General features: G+C 42.3%; 1 protein-coding gene across 1 annotated transcript; it reads right to left on the minus strand.

Annotated features, from left to right (window-relative positions):
* Positions 1-6770: 6770 nt before the first annotated feature.
* Positions 6771-10323, minus strand: uncx (UNC homeobox). The gene is made up of 4 exons (XM_030089857.1): positions 9964-10323; positions 9296-9471; positions 7347-8488; positions 6771-7302 (listed from the first exon to the last, which is right to left on the minus strand). Exons 1-3 carry the CDS (start codon positions 10220-10222, stop codon positions 7532-7534), a joined length of 1392 nt encoding a protein of 463 aa, XP_029945717.1. The 5' UTR covers positions 10223-10323; the 3' UTR covers positions 6771-7302; positions 7347-7531.
* Positions 10324-17878: the final 7555 nt, after the last annotated feature.

Here is a 17878-nt window from a genome sequence, read left to right on the forward strand (position 1 = left end):
ACTTTGCACAGACTTAAAGTTTGCATGTGTCAATCAAAAGGCTTGAAATTCTCTGTTTTGTTGTATTGCGTTCTCTTCTTTGTGTTAGCAGAAAGTGTGCGCATTAAAAGATTTATAATTGGTCAAATAAATACATTTGACATCAAGGAAACACGTTTCTAAGACGTTTTGAATGGTGCCATTGAAGTATATGAGCATCCTTCCCAGATATCTAAAGACCTAATTTGGTGGAGATTATTTGCTCCAATTTTAAGATTTGCCACATTTATAACTGACATGCATTTGTGGGATGAAACGATTGCAGGAAACAGAGACAACAAGCTACACCTGGAAAACTGAATCAATATGTTGGCTTACATAGTTTTCCAATATCTCTTTACTGTCCTACACTCTGGCTTGCAGCAGGAGGTTGTATATTTGTCCTACAGTCATTTTCCCTCCCAAACTTTATTTTTTCCAGTGGCGGTCAATATGATTGTCTGGTTATTTGTGCTTAACCGTTTACCAGTAGTCTGTTCGCTATGAGAAGTTCACCTGGGACTTTGCTCTGGTGTGTCCTCTTCCCTTTTTTTCCTGGTTCACAGCAGCGTCGTGTCTTGGATGATGCTCCTGCGGGCCTTTTGGGAGGCGGTTATCGAACAAAAGAGATGTTTCACCTCTCCTTCCCAGCTGCAGAGGAGGTTTCTCCTCGGGGGTACCTCTTCGTCTGGTGATGATTCACATTGATCCAGCAAGAAAAAGGTTCACAGAAATTACAGGCTTATTGAACTATGAAGCATCGTACCTGGACCTGGAACACCAAGGTTAGCGCTAATTTGCTCACTGCTAAAGAAAGAAAACAGGTCTGAACCCGCCTGGGCTGGAGAATGAGAAGAAAACCTCTGATCCCTTCAGGTCGGCGAGAACCAGCAGTATTGTTTGAGTATGGAGGATTGGATTGTAACAACTGAAGCAATCTGGAAATATTATTTCCCAATCATCCAGAATCAAGTCATCATGTCACCTTGAAGACTTTCTAGCAATCAGGAAGAACTAAAAGTCATCAGTTGTTTGTGGAGGTAACTCTCCTTAGTAGATGTGAAGTATCCTATTAATTATCCTGTTCTTAATGAACTGCAGCCTGCCTCTATAGCGTGAACCCCTCTTCGTGATCTGCCCTTAATGTTAGAAAGGCTGTTTTGCATCTCCTGGCCTGCCCCTCTCTTAGTCCCTTTCCCTTCGTGGATTGCTGTTTCAAGTGCCCTCAGGTTCTTAATCGTCGCTGCTGGTCATCCCGCGCTTCACCCAAGCTTCTGGAAGCCGGGCTGATTGCTGTTGTAGCCTGGAGTTTTCCCTTCGCATCCCCTTTCTCTCTCTTGTGCCATGGATTGCTTTTGGACACTTGTTAAACTTGAACCACTTCTAAGTTTCAGCCTTACTTCAGTCAATCTCTTGGACTTAGCTTTGGCTTAGCGGCCTGCACATGGTGGATCTGGAGATGATGTGCTGCTCGGTGATCCTCCGGGTCTCAGATATCCTTATGGCTTGGCTTTATATGAGTCATTCAGCTTTTTCATCAGGCAGTTCAACATAAACCTCACTGTCAATCACAAGGGGTTGTTTGCTATTCGGCTGAGTTGTAATATATGGATCTATAGTGTCTCAACAGGTAGCAGTTCGGTCACCTCTAACCCAGCACAGTAATAAGGATGCTGAATTGAACCGCACAAGCCAAATGAAGGTGAATGAATGAATGAATGTGGTGAGCCACGAAGCTCCCCAGCACTCGTCTTCGATACTCTTCCTCACGCAGGCTGCTGTGTGAACGTTCAGCAGTCTCAGTGGCGAGCGCCGACATCGCGATGAAAATCCTCCGGTCAACACCGAGAGGCCAAGAATAAACTCTCCTGCAACTTTCCAACACTATTCAAGGCGGTATATGCTTTCATTATCAGGTGGCAGTCCGGCAACAAATAGAACCTGAGAAAGAGAAACTTTTCCCGTCTCTGGAGAGAATAGATCTGGATATTCACAATTTGTGCCCAAAGTATATCAGACTCTCAGTGACACCTTTTGACCCTACAATATGACACCACTTTTTCAAACCTTGATGTATAACTAAGCTAACCATCTCCTATTTGAAGCTTATTTGTCTTTTCGCTTCCAACTGCAATGTTTGTGTCTGTTTTGCAGTGAGCATGCTCTCTGAATAGTCTGTCTGAGGACAAATTGAAGGCTTCAGATGTTCTCTGCCAATTTGCCTACACATATAAGAGACAGGAGCCAAACTAAGAACAAGGAGTTCATTGTAAATACTCTCACCATATTCTTTCGTAAATAGGACCCGCAGCAAGGTGATAATTGGTATGTATTCACATATACATGAGTAGATATGGTCCCATAATGCTTTGCAACAATAGGTATTAAAAAAAAGTTCTCCTACATTATTTTAAAACATTAGGTCATTTGAAGCTATATTGGAAGCACCGTGAAGGAAGGTAACATATGATAAACCAACTTCTAAAGAAGAAAAGGCAGATTCTGCTGTCAAAATTGTCTTCTTTTTTCTATATTCCAAGAAAGACAACACACCGCCTATCAATATGATCTGTATCAGAAGGTCAAACGAGGTTTCACCTGGGAGGAAGCACGAGCTGGTCATAGTGTGTTTTCCTGTGGACTGCAAGTCATTGTTTGCTTGGTTTGTTAGATTCACTGAGAGTTAATTATGTCCCTCTCTTGCTCTTTTTTTTTGCTTTACCTTGTAATAACTTCTGTTTGGAATGTGTTCATTGAAACAGTCTTTATACCATTAATATACAGCCTGCACATTATACCAACTTCAAATCTAATTACTACCTCACTGATCTTAACAAATACAATCCATGTCTCCTGATGTTTAAAAAAATATTCACAAATCGAGTCTGCGTTTGTCAGTTCAGTATGCTATTTGAAATAATTCTCCAAAAAAATAAGGAATGCTAGCAGACTGTGGTGGGATGGTTTCAGAGTCGTCACTCTGAAATATGTCTGCTGGAGGAACATAATAAACTCCTCATCCCATCGTTTTAAGACATCATCTGCCTTTTTTTTAAAATGTTCTTTGTCCTGTGAATTGCCAGCTTGTGTAATCCAAAAGCACAATGCGGGGCCCTTTAGATAATGAGGCCAGACAGATAGCAACAGGTGTGACCATTCTGAAAAGGCTCCTGTCACCTCTCACATACCAGGATGCAAGTGCTCTCATTGTGAAGGAGTCTAATATCTAATCCCTCCCTGCAGCCATTCCAAGACAATATGGTGCCTGCCTAATGTAGAAATGTGCAATATTTAATGAGAAAGACGTTTCTTTTAAACAGAGAGAGGGAAGTGGTGTATTATTATTGCTGTGAAGAAAACCGACTGCACATCCTCATTCTTCATTATCTAAAAAGAGGCTTGTGATTGTTTCAGAGGTCTGTGAGAGGAGATTTCTTTGTCCCTTTTTCTTTTTGTAAGCGTCATCCTCACGTCCAACATTCATGTTGTCTACGGCTTTTATACTTTAAATAGTATAACTTGATTTTGGTGAGTTAATTAGACAAATTTGTCTTAGAGTAAAAAAGAAAAATCACAAAAAATTCCAAAAATGACTAAGACTTTTTCCTCAGGTTCCAGTATAACTTAAAATGCATCCCAAAAATCATTTTTCCCGATCACACATCTTTACAAAACACAGCAGAATGTCTGATTTATTTAAAGGTACAATTACTAGAATTATTAGTTTGGTTTTTCCTAAATTACCTAACCTTTTAGCCTTCATGTTGGGAGTGTGAAATGCACATTTTTGCCATTTCTTGCACGTTTATGACTTTCTCTCAGAATTATCTGGCCTAATCTTTGACACTATAATTTCTCATTAGAATATTTTTTTATTGTTTATTGTACTCTTAAAAATCAATTATTTACAATATCAATAAAACTATAAGTTATTTAACAATTTGTCTTTTGTTAACAAAAACAACAATAAAAATACATAATTTTTTTTGGAAATCTCAAGTGTTGATGGTTAACAGCTCCATGCCATGTATCTCAGCAAACCCATGCACACTTTAATGAACCCTTAAATTTGACTTCACATTTCCATGTTAACCACACAGAGAAATCCGAGAGGTGAAGTGTTATTAACTAAATTTTGATTAGAGGGATTTCTCGCGAAATACTCTGAGATAATTAAAATTATTTTTAAGGGTTGTCCAGAAATCAATGCAGATGGTAATTTCGGGCTTATCCCAGGTATGCACGGGAAAGATAAGAATGATTAAATCCGCCGGCGCATTAATGAGTATGAGATGTAAAATAATCCTAAAAGGCATGGCAGAGTTGCTGCAGGAGAAGCCAAATGTCAAGTGCCATTTTATTTTATGGAGGATCCCCCTTCTCTCTCTCTCTCTCTCCCTCTCTCTGTCTTTTTTAAGGGACACGGGTCTTTCTGATCCAAACTGAGCCTCCAGAGCCTCTCAGATCTCATGCAGGAACACAAAGCGCACAAGAGTCGCCTGTGCAGACGCACGGATTTGTGTGGAGATACATCGTTGTCCATTTAATTTGAGCATGAAAACTTGTAAATCCTCTTAGTGTTATTTTAAAATGCATTCAAGTAATTGTGCAGACGTGTAAAATCGCACTCCTTCACGAAAACGTTGTATTTGAACAACTGGAGTTTTTACGCACTGGAACACAAATGCGTAAATTTACGCACATCTGGATTTATATCTAAAAGACACTGATTTCTGCCAGTTCTGACCTATTTTCTTTGCTAAATAAACCGAATTGGTGTGTTTGATGGATGCACTTATAAAAAGCCCTGGTTAGTCATTTGGCGTGGAAATGAGGGGCTTATTTCTGAAGACGCTGCAGCGCGAATGCTGCAAATGAGACTCTTAATGCGGTGGCCATAATTAATTGCGCAAATTTGTTTCTATTAAATAAAACCAACACATACTGAGAAAACTCTATTAGCCTTAATTAAGCTTGATATCCTAATTTAGGCAATGTGTGGCTGAAAACAAGCCGTTTTGGTAGATTTTTTCCCTGTCTTTCCCCGATATGAGAAGCCTAGCAGCCTTTCTGCCTTTGGGCTGCTTTTCCTCCTTTGAGAGTTGGAAATGAGAAATGGAAATGGAAATACCAGGAGGTGCTAAATTAGCTGCCTGATCTGCACTTATTGCCGCATACAGGCCCCTATTACTTTGCCAATCTGTGCCTCTCTTTTAGCATTCCGGGCATGGAGGAAGCTTCGAGATAGCAGATTTATCAAATGGGAAAATGAATGCATGATGATCAGTTAAATTGAAAATCAGCGTCTGCATGACAGCCCGACCTGACACCTCCGTAATTAGAAAGAAAAATGATGGCGTCCGATGCATAATAGAGCAAAAACAATTTACACTCTCCCATAATGATCCGGCGTTCAAATTGAAAATTTCTCCGGGTATAAATTGAATTCATAAAGTATGATTCATGGACGACACATCTCCTGGAGGCTGCCTGGGCATATCGATTGATAGTTTGTCTTGAATCATGCAGCGTGCAGCTCTCAGGCAAGAAAAGCTTAACTACTTAAGCAAATCGCTAATTTCACCTTAAGGCCACCAATGTGCAGCCAGCGATACTCCTATTCAGTGTGCTAATGAATTATGGATGAACTGGGCATACGTCCCAAATAGCCTTAAGAGCACCGTGGAAAAATACGCACCGAAGAGTCTGAGGGGTTATTTCAGACTGGCCCCGGTTATCCTGCAATTTAGTAAATAATACTCGGGTCTGGAAAGGAGGGGGTGAAAAAAGATGACAATGTTGGAAATTTGGTGAAATGAAACATCAATCAATGGCCGGGAAAATATTAATTAAAAAAAAAATACAATAAAAGTGAGGGATGTGCAGAGTAAACAAAGTGCAGACACAAAAGGTGGACCTCTAACCCCCACAGCCACGCGGGCCTTAATCTCGTGCATGTTCACCGCGTGTGCCATGTTGGACCACCACACACACACATGCACATACACACACACACACACACACACACACGCCAACCTAATAAGACATTGCTTCCCAAAGCAAACAGCTGCATGGCTTGAAATTTATGTAAATATTTTGAAAGGGACACTGGCTCAGAAATTCATTTGCGCTGGCTCAGACGTAAAGCTCACCACCCCTCTGATTATTTTCAATTTATTTGCAAATCAAGACCCAAAGAGAGCACTAAAGGCCCTGTGTGTGTGTGTGTGTGTATGTGTGTGAGAGAGTGTTTTTTAACAGCATCTCTACATACAGTACAGCTGGATTTCTTTCCTCTGCTGTTGTTTTTGTCTTAATTTACTTTCCACCCAGCGTGCTGCGTTCTCCTCCTTGATATTGTGGTCAACCCTGCTAATATTGCAAAAGGGGGAGCAGATGTCCCCGATCCCGTGCGGCTTCCCCGGGGACCACCAACCCTATTAGAACAAATGTGTTCTGCTATTGTAAATAGGCACGTTTGCCTCAGCCCGTCCTATTACAGCCGACGCATGATCAATAGGCTGATAACACAGAAACATCAATGTAAAGCGACAGAACAATGAGGGATATCATCGAACATCTATCTTAATATAGCCCTGCTACAAGGGGCCCTGACAAAGTGGAGAGAGAGAGAGAGGGAGAAGAGGAGGAAGAAGAAGGAGGAGAAGAAGAGGAAAGGGGGGGAGAAAGCTCATGAAAATGCCTCCCCACGAATCCCCATCTCCTATCCAATATGCACAAACACACACACACCCAGCTGCCGGGGCTATTATTTTCCTATTTCAATTTGACACCCAGGCCTTTTCATGCTAATTCTATTATTCTTGGAAGTTTATGTGATTTCATATCACTAGAAATCGGTAATGTATTATAACCCCCTTTGAGCTAAAATAAACTGAATCCCCCTGCAGTAGCCACCGGGAAAATAATTACTTTCATATCAAAACTCTGCAGGAGTCGAGCGGGTCCTTTTCGCCTCAGGCTCGTAACCTCATTTCAGAGGGGGCTTATAGATGAATAAATTTGTTAAGGCAATATACAAAGTACAACATGAGATTTCTTAAGAAAGCCCTTCCTACTGTACTGTAGTCCTGCACTGCATGTGCTGCTATTTAAGGTCTCACACGGTTGGAGGTGCTTGTATACAATAGATTTATTTAAGAAAAACCTTACATATATAAATAGTATAATACCTTTCTTACAGCTCTTGAGGATTTTTGTTGGTCTTGTGTTTTTCTGACAAGTTATCACACATTAAAGGATATCTAGAGACTCCTGGCTCTCTCTCTCTCTTTCTCTCTCACTCACACACACACACACACACACACACACACACTCGCAGGGAGATAAAAAGCACACACTGTGGAAACATCAGCAGAGTGGGGGAACCTACAGATTAGATGCAGAGATGTTGAAGCTTTGGCCTAATGAAAGGTGTCGTTTAGAGGCTATGTCAGGAAGTTTCTGCTTTCTTCTATTTGTTTTCTTTTTTTCTTTTTTTACCCACTCTGATTTATTCCATGTCGACATCTTGTTTGGAGTCTGTCTTTGCCTGCTGGGGACAGGGGCAGTCACTGAGGACAGACCCGGGGTCGTCCTGCTCCTCTAAATGCTCCGGTTTGTCCGGTTCACTGACTCGTGGACTGTGTTCGTGCGCGAAAGTCGAGTCGCCGCAAATAACCGACGCGTGCGCGCTTCCGTGCGGCGAGCCGCTCTTTTCGTCCGATCCCTTCTGCGTGGAGTCCGGGGAGCCGCTCCTACATCCGGCGGGGCCCGCCGAGGAGCCGCCGCCGCCGCCGCGCGGAGCGGCTCGGTCCGCCGGGCTGTCGCCGTCCGCGCTCCCCGCCGCGCCGGTCTTCAGGGCCGTCTGAGGAACAATGAATCCGAGCGGCTGCGTGATGGGATAGAGCAGGAAGTGTCCCTTCCCTATCAAAGGCCGCGATGGGGGTAAGGCCGCGGGGCTGCGTCTCGGTCTGGAGTCCGACAGGAGGCTCTCCACGCTGAACGGGCTCAGCTTCTGCAGGCCGGAGCCCCGGGACCGGTGGCCGGGGTCGGGCGAGTCCAGCTCGGACCCCCCGGCGTCCTGGTCCAAGTCTCTTTGGTTGTGGTGGTTCGGGGTCTGCACGGGGTGAGGCGTCTGGTCGCAGCTGGACTGGCTCCCCCCCACGGAGTCGTACGGTGGGCCCGTGGCGTGGTCGCTGTCGGTCACGTGCGACACCCCGCTGTCGCTGTCCGAGCCCGGGGTGTGGAACAGGTCCCCGGAGAGCAGCTTGTTCTGGGACTTGAGCAGGCGCCGCTCCTGCTTGCGCTTCTTCTTCTCCAGCCGGTCCAGCTCTCTCCGGGCGATCTCCTCCGGGTCCATGGGCTCCCCGCTGCACGTGGTGGGGTGCGCGTTGTGCGCAGGTCGACCCGGACCCTTCTTGGTGTTCTCCTTTTTCCTCCACTTGGCTCTCCGGTTCTGAAACCATACCTGAAGACAGAAAAAAAGAAAGAAAGAAAGAAAGAAAAAAGCTTTAAACGTGTACTACGAGTTCCTCTGACACTGCAAGGGCAAAATTAATTGGTCTAATAATTAGAGCAGTCTTCATAATATGGTAATTAAACAAAAAGGGAGGTTACATCTTCCTGTGTTCTTTAATTAGAGCGTTTGTTAAATAAACCATCAAACAGGTGAAAGTTAGGATGAATCCTAACAAAGGAAGCGTCGTCTTTTTCTGTTATTACAATGCACTCATAAAATAAAATCAAATTAAATCTAAAAAGTAAATTAAGAAAAAATAATTTATTTAGAAAATATTCCTTATAAGGAGAATTTATCAATATTTATATGTAATAAATAAGTGCAGTTAAAAAAAGATGTATTTAGTTTTCTTTGAAAAATAATAAATATTACTAATAAACTGAACCCTTGAATATAAAATAATATTGTTCCAATAACTGTCAAAATAAGGATGTAATTAAAATTGATTTATCTGACTGAAGCCACCAAAGGTCAAACAATACACAATCATGCAGTGAGACGTTTTGAATTGTTAAAATATTGTTGGATAAATATTACAACACTGAATCCGCTTTAACAGTTGGAACATTGATGCACTGTTTTGATTTATTTTACTGTGCTGGGGGGGGGGGGGGGGGGGGGGGCGGTCACACTGAACATTTGCCACAGATAAATAAGAAAGTAAACAAAGACACACACACACACACACACACACACACACACACACACACACACACACACACACACACACACACACACTAAGAAATGAGTATTTACCTGAACTCTGGACTCTATGAGGTCCAGTCGCAGAGCCAGCGCTTCCCTCATGAACACGTCCGGATAGTGACTCTCGTTAAAAGCCTTTTCTAGTTCCTCCAGCTGCCAACCAGTGAAATTAGTGCGAGTTCTTCGTCTCTTGCAACCAGGGCTATCTTTGTCTGGGTCCCCCGAGTCTGACAGCACAATGACAACAAACAAAGAATATTTTCCATAGGCATTTTTTCAAAAAATAACTACATTTCCCAGCAATCCGAGTGGAATCGGTTTCAATCACATGCACAGAAATTTGTAAAGTTTACAGGCAAATGTGGAGATGGCGTTTTTGAAACGTGGGAGATGCACACACGCGCGCGCGCTGCAGCTTTTGTCTAAATCTGTAGCCTTCTCTGATTTCACAGCCATGCAAAATGCAAAAATGCTTTCTTTTTCTGTATTATTGGCTGACTGAAAGGTTGTATTTAGACGCAGCTTTATCTCCATGGAGGTAAAAATAAAATAAAAAAAAAGAAGTGGGAGGAGATGGAGGCTCATCTGCGTCTAAAGAGGATTGTCTTTGCCTTTTGGAATAAAAAACCCCACGACGAACAGGTTAAGTTGTATCGCAACATCCTGTTTGTGATTGTTCCTCGGCGTGAGGTTATTGTGCGGTGCACAATGTGGCTTACCTGTCAGTTTGTACTGCTGATTATCTCCATTCATCCCGCAGCCCGAAGACAAGAGGGGGTTGGAATTACCCACCGAAGCCGTGCACGAACCATTAAGTAATCCGTCTATTGAGAAGGGAACCGCGGACGCAGATTGAAGTTGATGCCCGGCTAATTCGTAAACGTGATGGTGGCTCAGGTGGTACGGGAAGCCCACCATCCCGCCGAGAGAGCCTCCGAACTGGGCGTGAGGTGGATCCAGTATCCTGCTGTCCATCATCCCGCAGGCAAGAGGAAACGACGTCTGGAGGCCGGCGACGCGAATTTAAAAAGCATGCAGCGAGTGTGGCCGACGAGCAGGGGACATGATGTGAAGGGAGGGATGAGCTGTACTTTATCCACATGAACCTCCCAATAATTAGCCCGGGCTGTGGGAATAAGGGACCCAATGAGAAGCGGTAATGGGCTCTGACGTCAGAGGCGCGCGCTGCGAACGCTCCCCGTATCGATTGCTAATTAAAGCTGACATCCACCTCAATAAACAATATCAGAGCTGTCACAACAAGACAGGAGGGCTTTGATAAGAACTACATCGCAGGACTACACGGGGGACCCACCGGGAGGAAGGGCTGGCTGGATCCCGGGGAAGAGCAGGCTGCAGGCGGGGAGAGCCCGGCCAGAGGCGCGCTGCAGACCAGGATGCACACAATCCAGTGTGCTTTCCACACTTTAGACATTATAAAATAGAGTTTTATTTATTTTATCAGCCCGAAAGTTTTAAGAGAAAACTAAAAGCGTTCTGAATTAAAATGATGATAGTTATTTGCATCCATTAAAAACTTTACAGTCAGCATGCATGTAAAGCAAACAGGGTGATGGCTGGAATATGGCATTTTAAACTATAATATTTTACAACTGCAAGCTTCATTTATGACCAAGGCTGTGTCAAATGAACACAAAATATATGGCTGCGTAAAGGACCCTGAAGCCCCTGGAGTTTACTGTAAAAAAAATAAATAAAAATAACAGCAAATAATACAAAAGTCGTTCATTTATAACGGTTTGAATCCAGAAACCTCCTCCCGAGCCCAACCTAAATCCTACCCGCTCAATAGGTTTTCAAATAATTAATTCGACTTTATTTATCCCAAGTCTGGCGCTGTCATAATGTTAATCAGAGTTGAAATTTCGCACCCCACTCATTCCCTGACCCTTGGCACCCGGATTGGCATGTTGTAATAACCTGAATCTCTCAACAGAAGCTGCGATAATTGTTACCCTATTAGCATGCAAATTGTTTAATTAATATTATTATGAGGAAGTATATAATCCGGTCGTCACTTGACCCCCAAGCCCAAATAACAACCCTCTGTATTTCAGTGTGCGTAGCCCTACATTTTAATGAACTCCTCAGAAATGATCTCGCCCATTTATCCATCGTCCTCTCTCTCTTTCTCTCTCTCTCTCTCTTCTTCTTCTTCTTTTTTTTTTTCTAAAGCAGCAGTCTTTAAAGCGCTCTTCTCTTTGTATTTTAACTTTAATTTTAACGGACAAGATCTTATGAATAATTCCTCCCCATTCTTTTTTTTTTTTACTTTTTTTCTGAACATCTAAAATTCAATAATTGCTTTGCGTCAATTCCAAGTATACATATATAAATGTAGGCTGCCCCCCCCCCCCCCCCCCCCCACACACACACACACACACACACACACATACACACACATGGGGGGGCTCAATGAAAAGCAGCCCTTGACACAGTCTCCAGAGACACTGCATTTAAATCCGTTTTTCTACAACGGGTGACATTGTCAGATTCTAGCTTTAATTAACCCGATAATAAGGCGAACAAGGCCAGCATTGAGGCGCGGCGCTGCCCTGTCTTGTTACCTTTTCTTTTCTTTTTTTTTTCCTATAACTGGCCCCCTCTGTCAGCTCTTCAGAAGGAACAATAATAAGAAATAAACACTTTCCCTTCTCATTTGGGCTCGGATTGCATGCGGCAGGGCGCATCGCCTTTATTGCGCTTATGTTTTGTTGATGTGGATCGATACGAGCCCAGCACAGGGCCTATAAGACTAATTGATTAACTTTCCATCCAAGGAGATAAATTCCGGGACAAATCAGTGGTGGAGGCTGACAGATGGAAACCAATACTGTGTCCATGTCTCTCTCTCTCTCTCTTTTTTTTTTCTTCTTCTAAACACATTCAAGAGGAAGTTCTTGGATGAATCCTTCAATGCATTACTATAGAATCTGATAAAGATGGCTCCATATAGGAATTTTTCAATACATCCTATTTTTTGACATAAGTTAGAATACTTTTCTTTAAATCATACAGCTAAAAGTTTAAAGATATTTATTTTCCCTGAACAGAAAGGGATGACCTCTCAGTTTCCTCCATGATTTCCTCCTATAGAAGTGTTAGCCTCATTATGTGTTAAATAAAAGTCACAGCACTATACAGTGACCCATATGGTTTTTCAACTATTCTTACTTGACTTATTCACAGCTTTCTATCCCTTATTTTTAATTAACTCACTTTTTTCACTTTAACTTGAGTTGTTTCCTGTCTCCCATAATGCTTTGCTTTTTTATAACTTGCCCCCAAATCATCCCATCCTAATACATCTGGTTATTTTACATGGACTGAACATGTGTGAGAGGCTTAGAATTAGATAAAACAACTTGTTCTCATTTAAAACCATAAACCATGACATGTTTTCCAGCGTTGTCCCTGCTGTAACCCTTCACCTCCAGCACACTGTGACTGATAAAGGCCTCATCCTCCATCCCTGATTCATTTAAATAAACTGGAAGATGATGAGTAACCCACGCTGATGGCTGGAGAGTGTGTTTGGTGTCACCACACACGTGTGTGTTTAACTTCCACCTCTCCTCCCATGTTTCTGAATCATTTATGGGAGTGTTAGATGTTGCTCTAATCTCTTAAGGGTGCTGTTAAGGTGGCCACCGCTCACTGCTGTGATGAATTAGGTGGAGGAAAGCAGCAGTGGCACTGATGGAGCACAAACCCTCTCAAAACACACAGCAAACTCTGCAGCTTATTCATTTACACTCCGATCAAAGCCTGCTGGGGGTGTTCCACCCTTTAAAGTTTCTTTTCGGAGGTAAATAAATAAACTGGTGTACTTGTGCTTTATCTTCTGCAACTTTTCTTGTGGCATTTGTCTGTTTGGCTGCGTCTCCTGTAAGAGGATTTGGAAAGCTTCACCTGGCTACAGATAACCAGATAAGTGAAATTCATAAGCCTGCCAAGCCAATATAGGTGTTTAAATGTCCCACTAACCACCCATACACACACACACACACACACACACACACACACACACACACACACACACCACCCCAAAAAAAGACACAGGCCTTATCATCGCGCCCATCCAACACTGATGCCTACTTTAGCACCACAGAATCAAATTCATTTTTAATTAGGCAGGCAAATTAATAGGCAGCAGTTTAGGAGTTTAATTACTCAATTAACTTCACGCACGTTAATTTTTAACTATCTAAATTAGGTTGCACATTATTCGATTTGATGATAATTATAGAATTAAATCTAAATTAATTGTTTTGGATGATTTGGATGAACTAGATGCAATTCCAATTAAACAGCAGGAAAAAAAAGAGCGAAGGAGCTGGGTTGCCATTTTAAGCTCACAAATCCTTTGATTCGATTTTAAGCAAGAAACTCTTGCCTGGAAATTTTCCTCTGATCCTACAAATTCTCTCCCCCCTCTAATCCCACAATTAAAAGTTTCCTCCCATCTAATTATCTGTAATTGTGCCGCTGTCAAAGTAGAATGGAGAAGTGAAAGCGATTGATTTGGACTTTTAATTCAGTTCATTTCTGATAGAAGAGAAAGTAATTCCCTTCAAATTACCTCATTCAATCCTGACACCCTAATGCCCTTCAAAATCTTTTTTTTTTTTTACTCCCCAGCATTTATATATTAAAAATGAAGCTAGAATGACTAGTGCCTCCTAATAATAATAACCAAACTTCCATTAGAATAATAATTTCATTTCAATTAAAACTGACTTATCACCTTTGCTAAAACGTGCTTAATATGCCGAAAATTATCAATGCTTGAAGGAGCCCAAACTGGGGAGTCTAATTGTAATCAGCAAATCAGAGGTGCTTGTCGCTGCCGTGCCTTTGCAGAGAGGCAGTCTCGGAAATAGAACTAATTTACTCAACTCCCCCGGGAAATCCGCTCAACAGATTAACATTTTCAAAATATAGTAATGATATAATTTGAGAAATGGTGACGCCAATTTGTGAGGAGCCTTTGTGCAGAATAATTTGCATTTTTTTTTCCTTCCTCCTTCACCACCGCCTGCATTTTACCCCCGTTAATTACAGCTCCGCAGATGAAGGGTGTGCTGTTTGACTCAGTGCTTATTATTCAACTTCAATCTAATAATTCAACTCTACAGGAATATGAAGGGGGGGGGCAGAGGAAAAAAAAAAGTGTAGCCTATCCAAATTTTTTTAAGCCACTCTGCTGTATAATCCCAAATGTGTGTGGATAGGTGGAACTGAATGCATGGAGTCAGGCTGCAGCTTTCTGTGCATGACTGAGTGCATGAAGGCTTGCAGATGATGCACAAAGTCAGTCCCAAAAGTTTCTGATAACAATGTAACCCTTTGAACTTCACTACCCTTCACCTCTCCTTTTGACTATTTGCAGCTGTGCAGCTCTGAGCTGACTGGAGTGTAGAAACAAGTAAATGGTCTTAAAGTATAATTTTGATATGTGTAGAAACAAGTGGATTCAGTTCATGTGGATGGAAGTTTGCACATATAACCTTTTGAACTGCACCAACCTTTAGATCACCTGCAGGTAAACCAACAATGAACTCAACTCAACAGGACGATCATATGTAGCATATGCCATTTTTCTACCCCATTCTGTGGGTAATTCCATATGTGATGGGATAAATGAATAGTATGTTACTGCAGTGCATGGCTATATGTATGATGCATGAGACACCCCCAAAGCCTTCTCATAACAAAGTGATTCCTTGAACCTTGCTGCTCCGCAGGCCACCGTTTTTCCACCATCTAGCACTGGTTCGGTAACTGCAACTGTTCAGACTCCCTTCTCTACAGTAATGTGAAACAAAGTGTGGAATAATGCCTACGCACAAACTTTTTAGGCCTTTTTGCATTTAATCCATGTATGTGGATATGTGGTTCATGTTGTGAAGCTGTTGTTGCTGCAGTTCACAGGCTCTGCAAAAAGGTTTGCACTTGCAAATGAAGCATGGAAAAAGCCTCGTAAGGCCAACACATGACATACCTGGAAAGTAGGGAAATAATACGTCTGTGCTTAAGAGTTGTATCTCGTCAGACTAATAATAATAATAAAAATAATTAAAAAAACAAAACAAAGATAAAGTTAAGACAAGGCAAAAAGTATTGCAGCTATTTTTTAATCACCCAGTGTTAACTTGCCTGCTATGGCTTCTGCAGTTTGCTTTCACTGTAGCCAACTTGGACGTGATGGTGATTGCTAGCAGTCCCTGGCTGTTCCCTCACATTACAAAGATCTGGTTGTGAGAGCAGTGACTGTACTCTGCAGCCCGGCCATCTGCTGCTGTACAAGACAAAAAAAATAGCAAAAACCCCAGAGATATTTATTCGAACTACACTGGAGCAAAACAAGACAGCATGTTCTAACACGAAAATATACTTTGAAGCTAAATGCGGAGTTTATAAATCCTCCACAGAGTTCGTACTATGGATTTTCAGCCACCTGTAGCCACTTTGTTGCAGAAGAAAGGAACATTTCGAGCATCAATATTTGACTGATCGTGTAGCTTTGCATCATAAATACTAAACTGGCTTTAAGATCATATTCTGAAGCAACAAAACCTTTTTGTTTTACTCTTAATGTAATAAATCTTCCTGCTGCGTGTTTTAAATATGTCATGGGTGTATTAAACCTTGACCCTGCTTCAGGGAGTCACCATCCTCAGTCTCAGGGGAGCTGTCTGTGTTTCTGAGAGGATAAAAAGACCTGCTGTGCCCTCTAGTGGCTGTTTACACTATTGTTTGTGCAGGCAGGGAATAAATTCTTTTTTCCATCTGTGTCTTTCACACTTCGTGGGACTGATTAATTGCAGGAGGGTGAAGATAGAGTAAACCCTGAATAGGCCACCAGTCCATCACAACATCCATGTATTTAAACTGTGGGGAAAATATGGAGTTCTCAAAAGAAGCCCAAACTGCACAGAAAGGCTCTGATGCTGGAATTGAACCAGGGTCAATGTGAGTGTGTGTTTGTCTGACCTCTCCCTGTGTGTGTACTGATGGACTGGTGACCCGTCCAGGTGTATCCTGCTCTTGGCCATAGTTATCTAGATTACCTCCAGCAACATGTAGATTAAAAGGTATAGAAGATAGACGGATTGCAATGCAATTTGTCAGGAGTTGTATTGAATTATATAGTTCGCTTGTTCTCCCTGATTTCCTCCCACTGTCCAGAGAACAGTTGATCATATCTTTCCTGCCGTCAGTGTTAATGCGAGTCAGTGTTTGCTTGTGATGAACAGGTGAGTCGGTGAGGAGGTACTCAGCTGCCTCGGTTCAGCTCCAGCTCCACGGATGGATGTTTTTGTCTCCACCTTTTTTCTTCTGAGAGGATATATTTCATAAATCTCCCCTTCCTGCTACGGGTTTCTGTAATTCTGACTGATAATTGGAAGCTTAAATCCTGACAACGCCTGCAGAAGGGGCAGGTCTGGGTGTCCAGCCTGTGAGAGAGGGTTTGGGGATGTATGAGTGTGTGTGTGTGTGTGTGTGTGTGTGTGTGTGTGTGTGTGTGTGTGTGTGTGTGTGTGTGTGTGTGTGTGTGTGTGTGTGTGTGTCTGGTGGCAGGTGTTTTCAGAGTTGTACCATCTGGCCGCAGCGTTTGCAGCTTATGTAGCAGGTGCTGCAGAATAGAGGAGAAATTTACGCTCTCTCTAACTGCTTCTGTCGGCTCTTGATGATGCACTCTTTCATTACGCCGAAGATCTCAGAGGAGGAATATCATAGTCGTGTCACTTAAATCACTCGTTTTATTGATCCCTTCTTACTAATTTTGCTCCTGGTGAGCTGAAATGTGCAGAAAAGTCACGGAAAAATGTCATGACATCCTTTAAATATTCTTATAATTCATTAAAGTCCATGATACTTTTGGTCAATTATAATGAAGCACGAGCCTTCAAATAAAGCAACTCATGCCATAAGAACTAACTGCCATGCAAAAGAAATAATATGTAGCAAAGTCTTGACCCTCAGTCAATAAAGAGATGAATAAACATGCCGTGGAGGCGATGTGATGCATCGTAACTCTCTCAGGAATTGACCCTCTTCATGTCTTCCTCAGCTCAGCCGGCCGTGGTCTGTGGAAGAATCCTGCTGCCATCAACTGGCTAAACCTGCAAAAACACCACCGATGCCTGGAATTACCACAAAAGGTCCTCTGCTCTGATAAATTAACATTTGAAGCCATCAGTTTGCAAAAGATTTAACCTGTGTGCGCCGTTTAAAACAATGCTTAGACCGGTTTTACTCAATTCCATGCTTACCCAATAATCCAAACTCAGACTGAAGCACATCTAAGAAGACTGGATGATGGAGTTTGAATAATTAATGTCAAACTGTAAAAGTTGAATCGTGGGGTTTTCATTCACATTTCATGCACATTTTCATTAACTTTATCACTTTACAAAGTCTGTTAAAATGGAAAGCATATCAATATCTCTCAGCTTGACACTTCTCACACTGTGATTCCAGCAACACCAAATTACATGGAATATGAAACATACATGAGCTGCTGCATAGGTCAACAGGGACTTCGTGTGTGGAGTCTGCATGGTCTCCCCGTGCCTCTGGTAAATGGTCGGTCAACTCTTGTCTCCT

The sequence above is a fragment of the Salarias fasciatus genome, chromosome 4 (genome assembly GCF_902148845.1).
Source record: "Salarias fasciatus chromosome 4, fSalaFa1.1, whole genome shotgun sequence".
Classification (NCBI taxonomy): Eukaryota; Metazoa; Chordata; class Actinopteri; order Blenniiformes; family Blenniidae; genus Salarias; species Salarias fasciatus.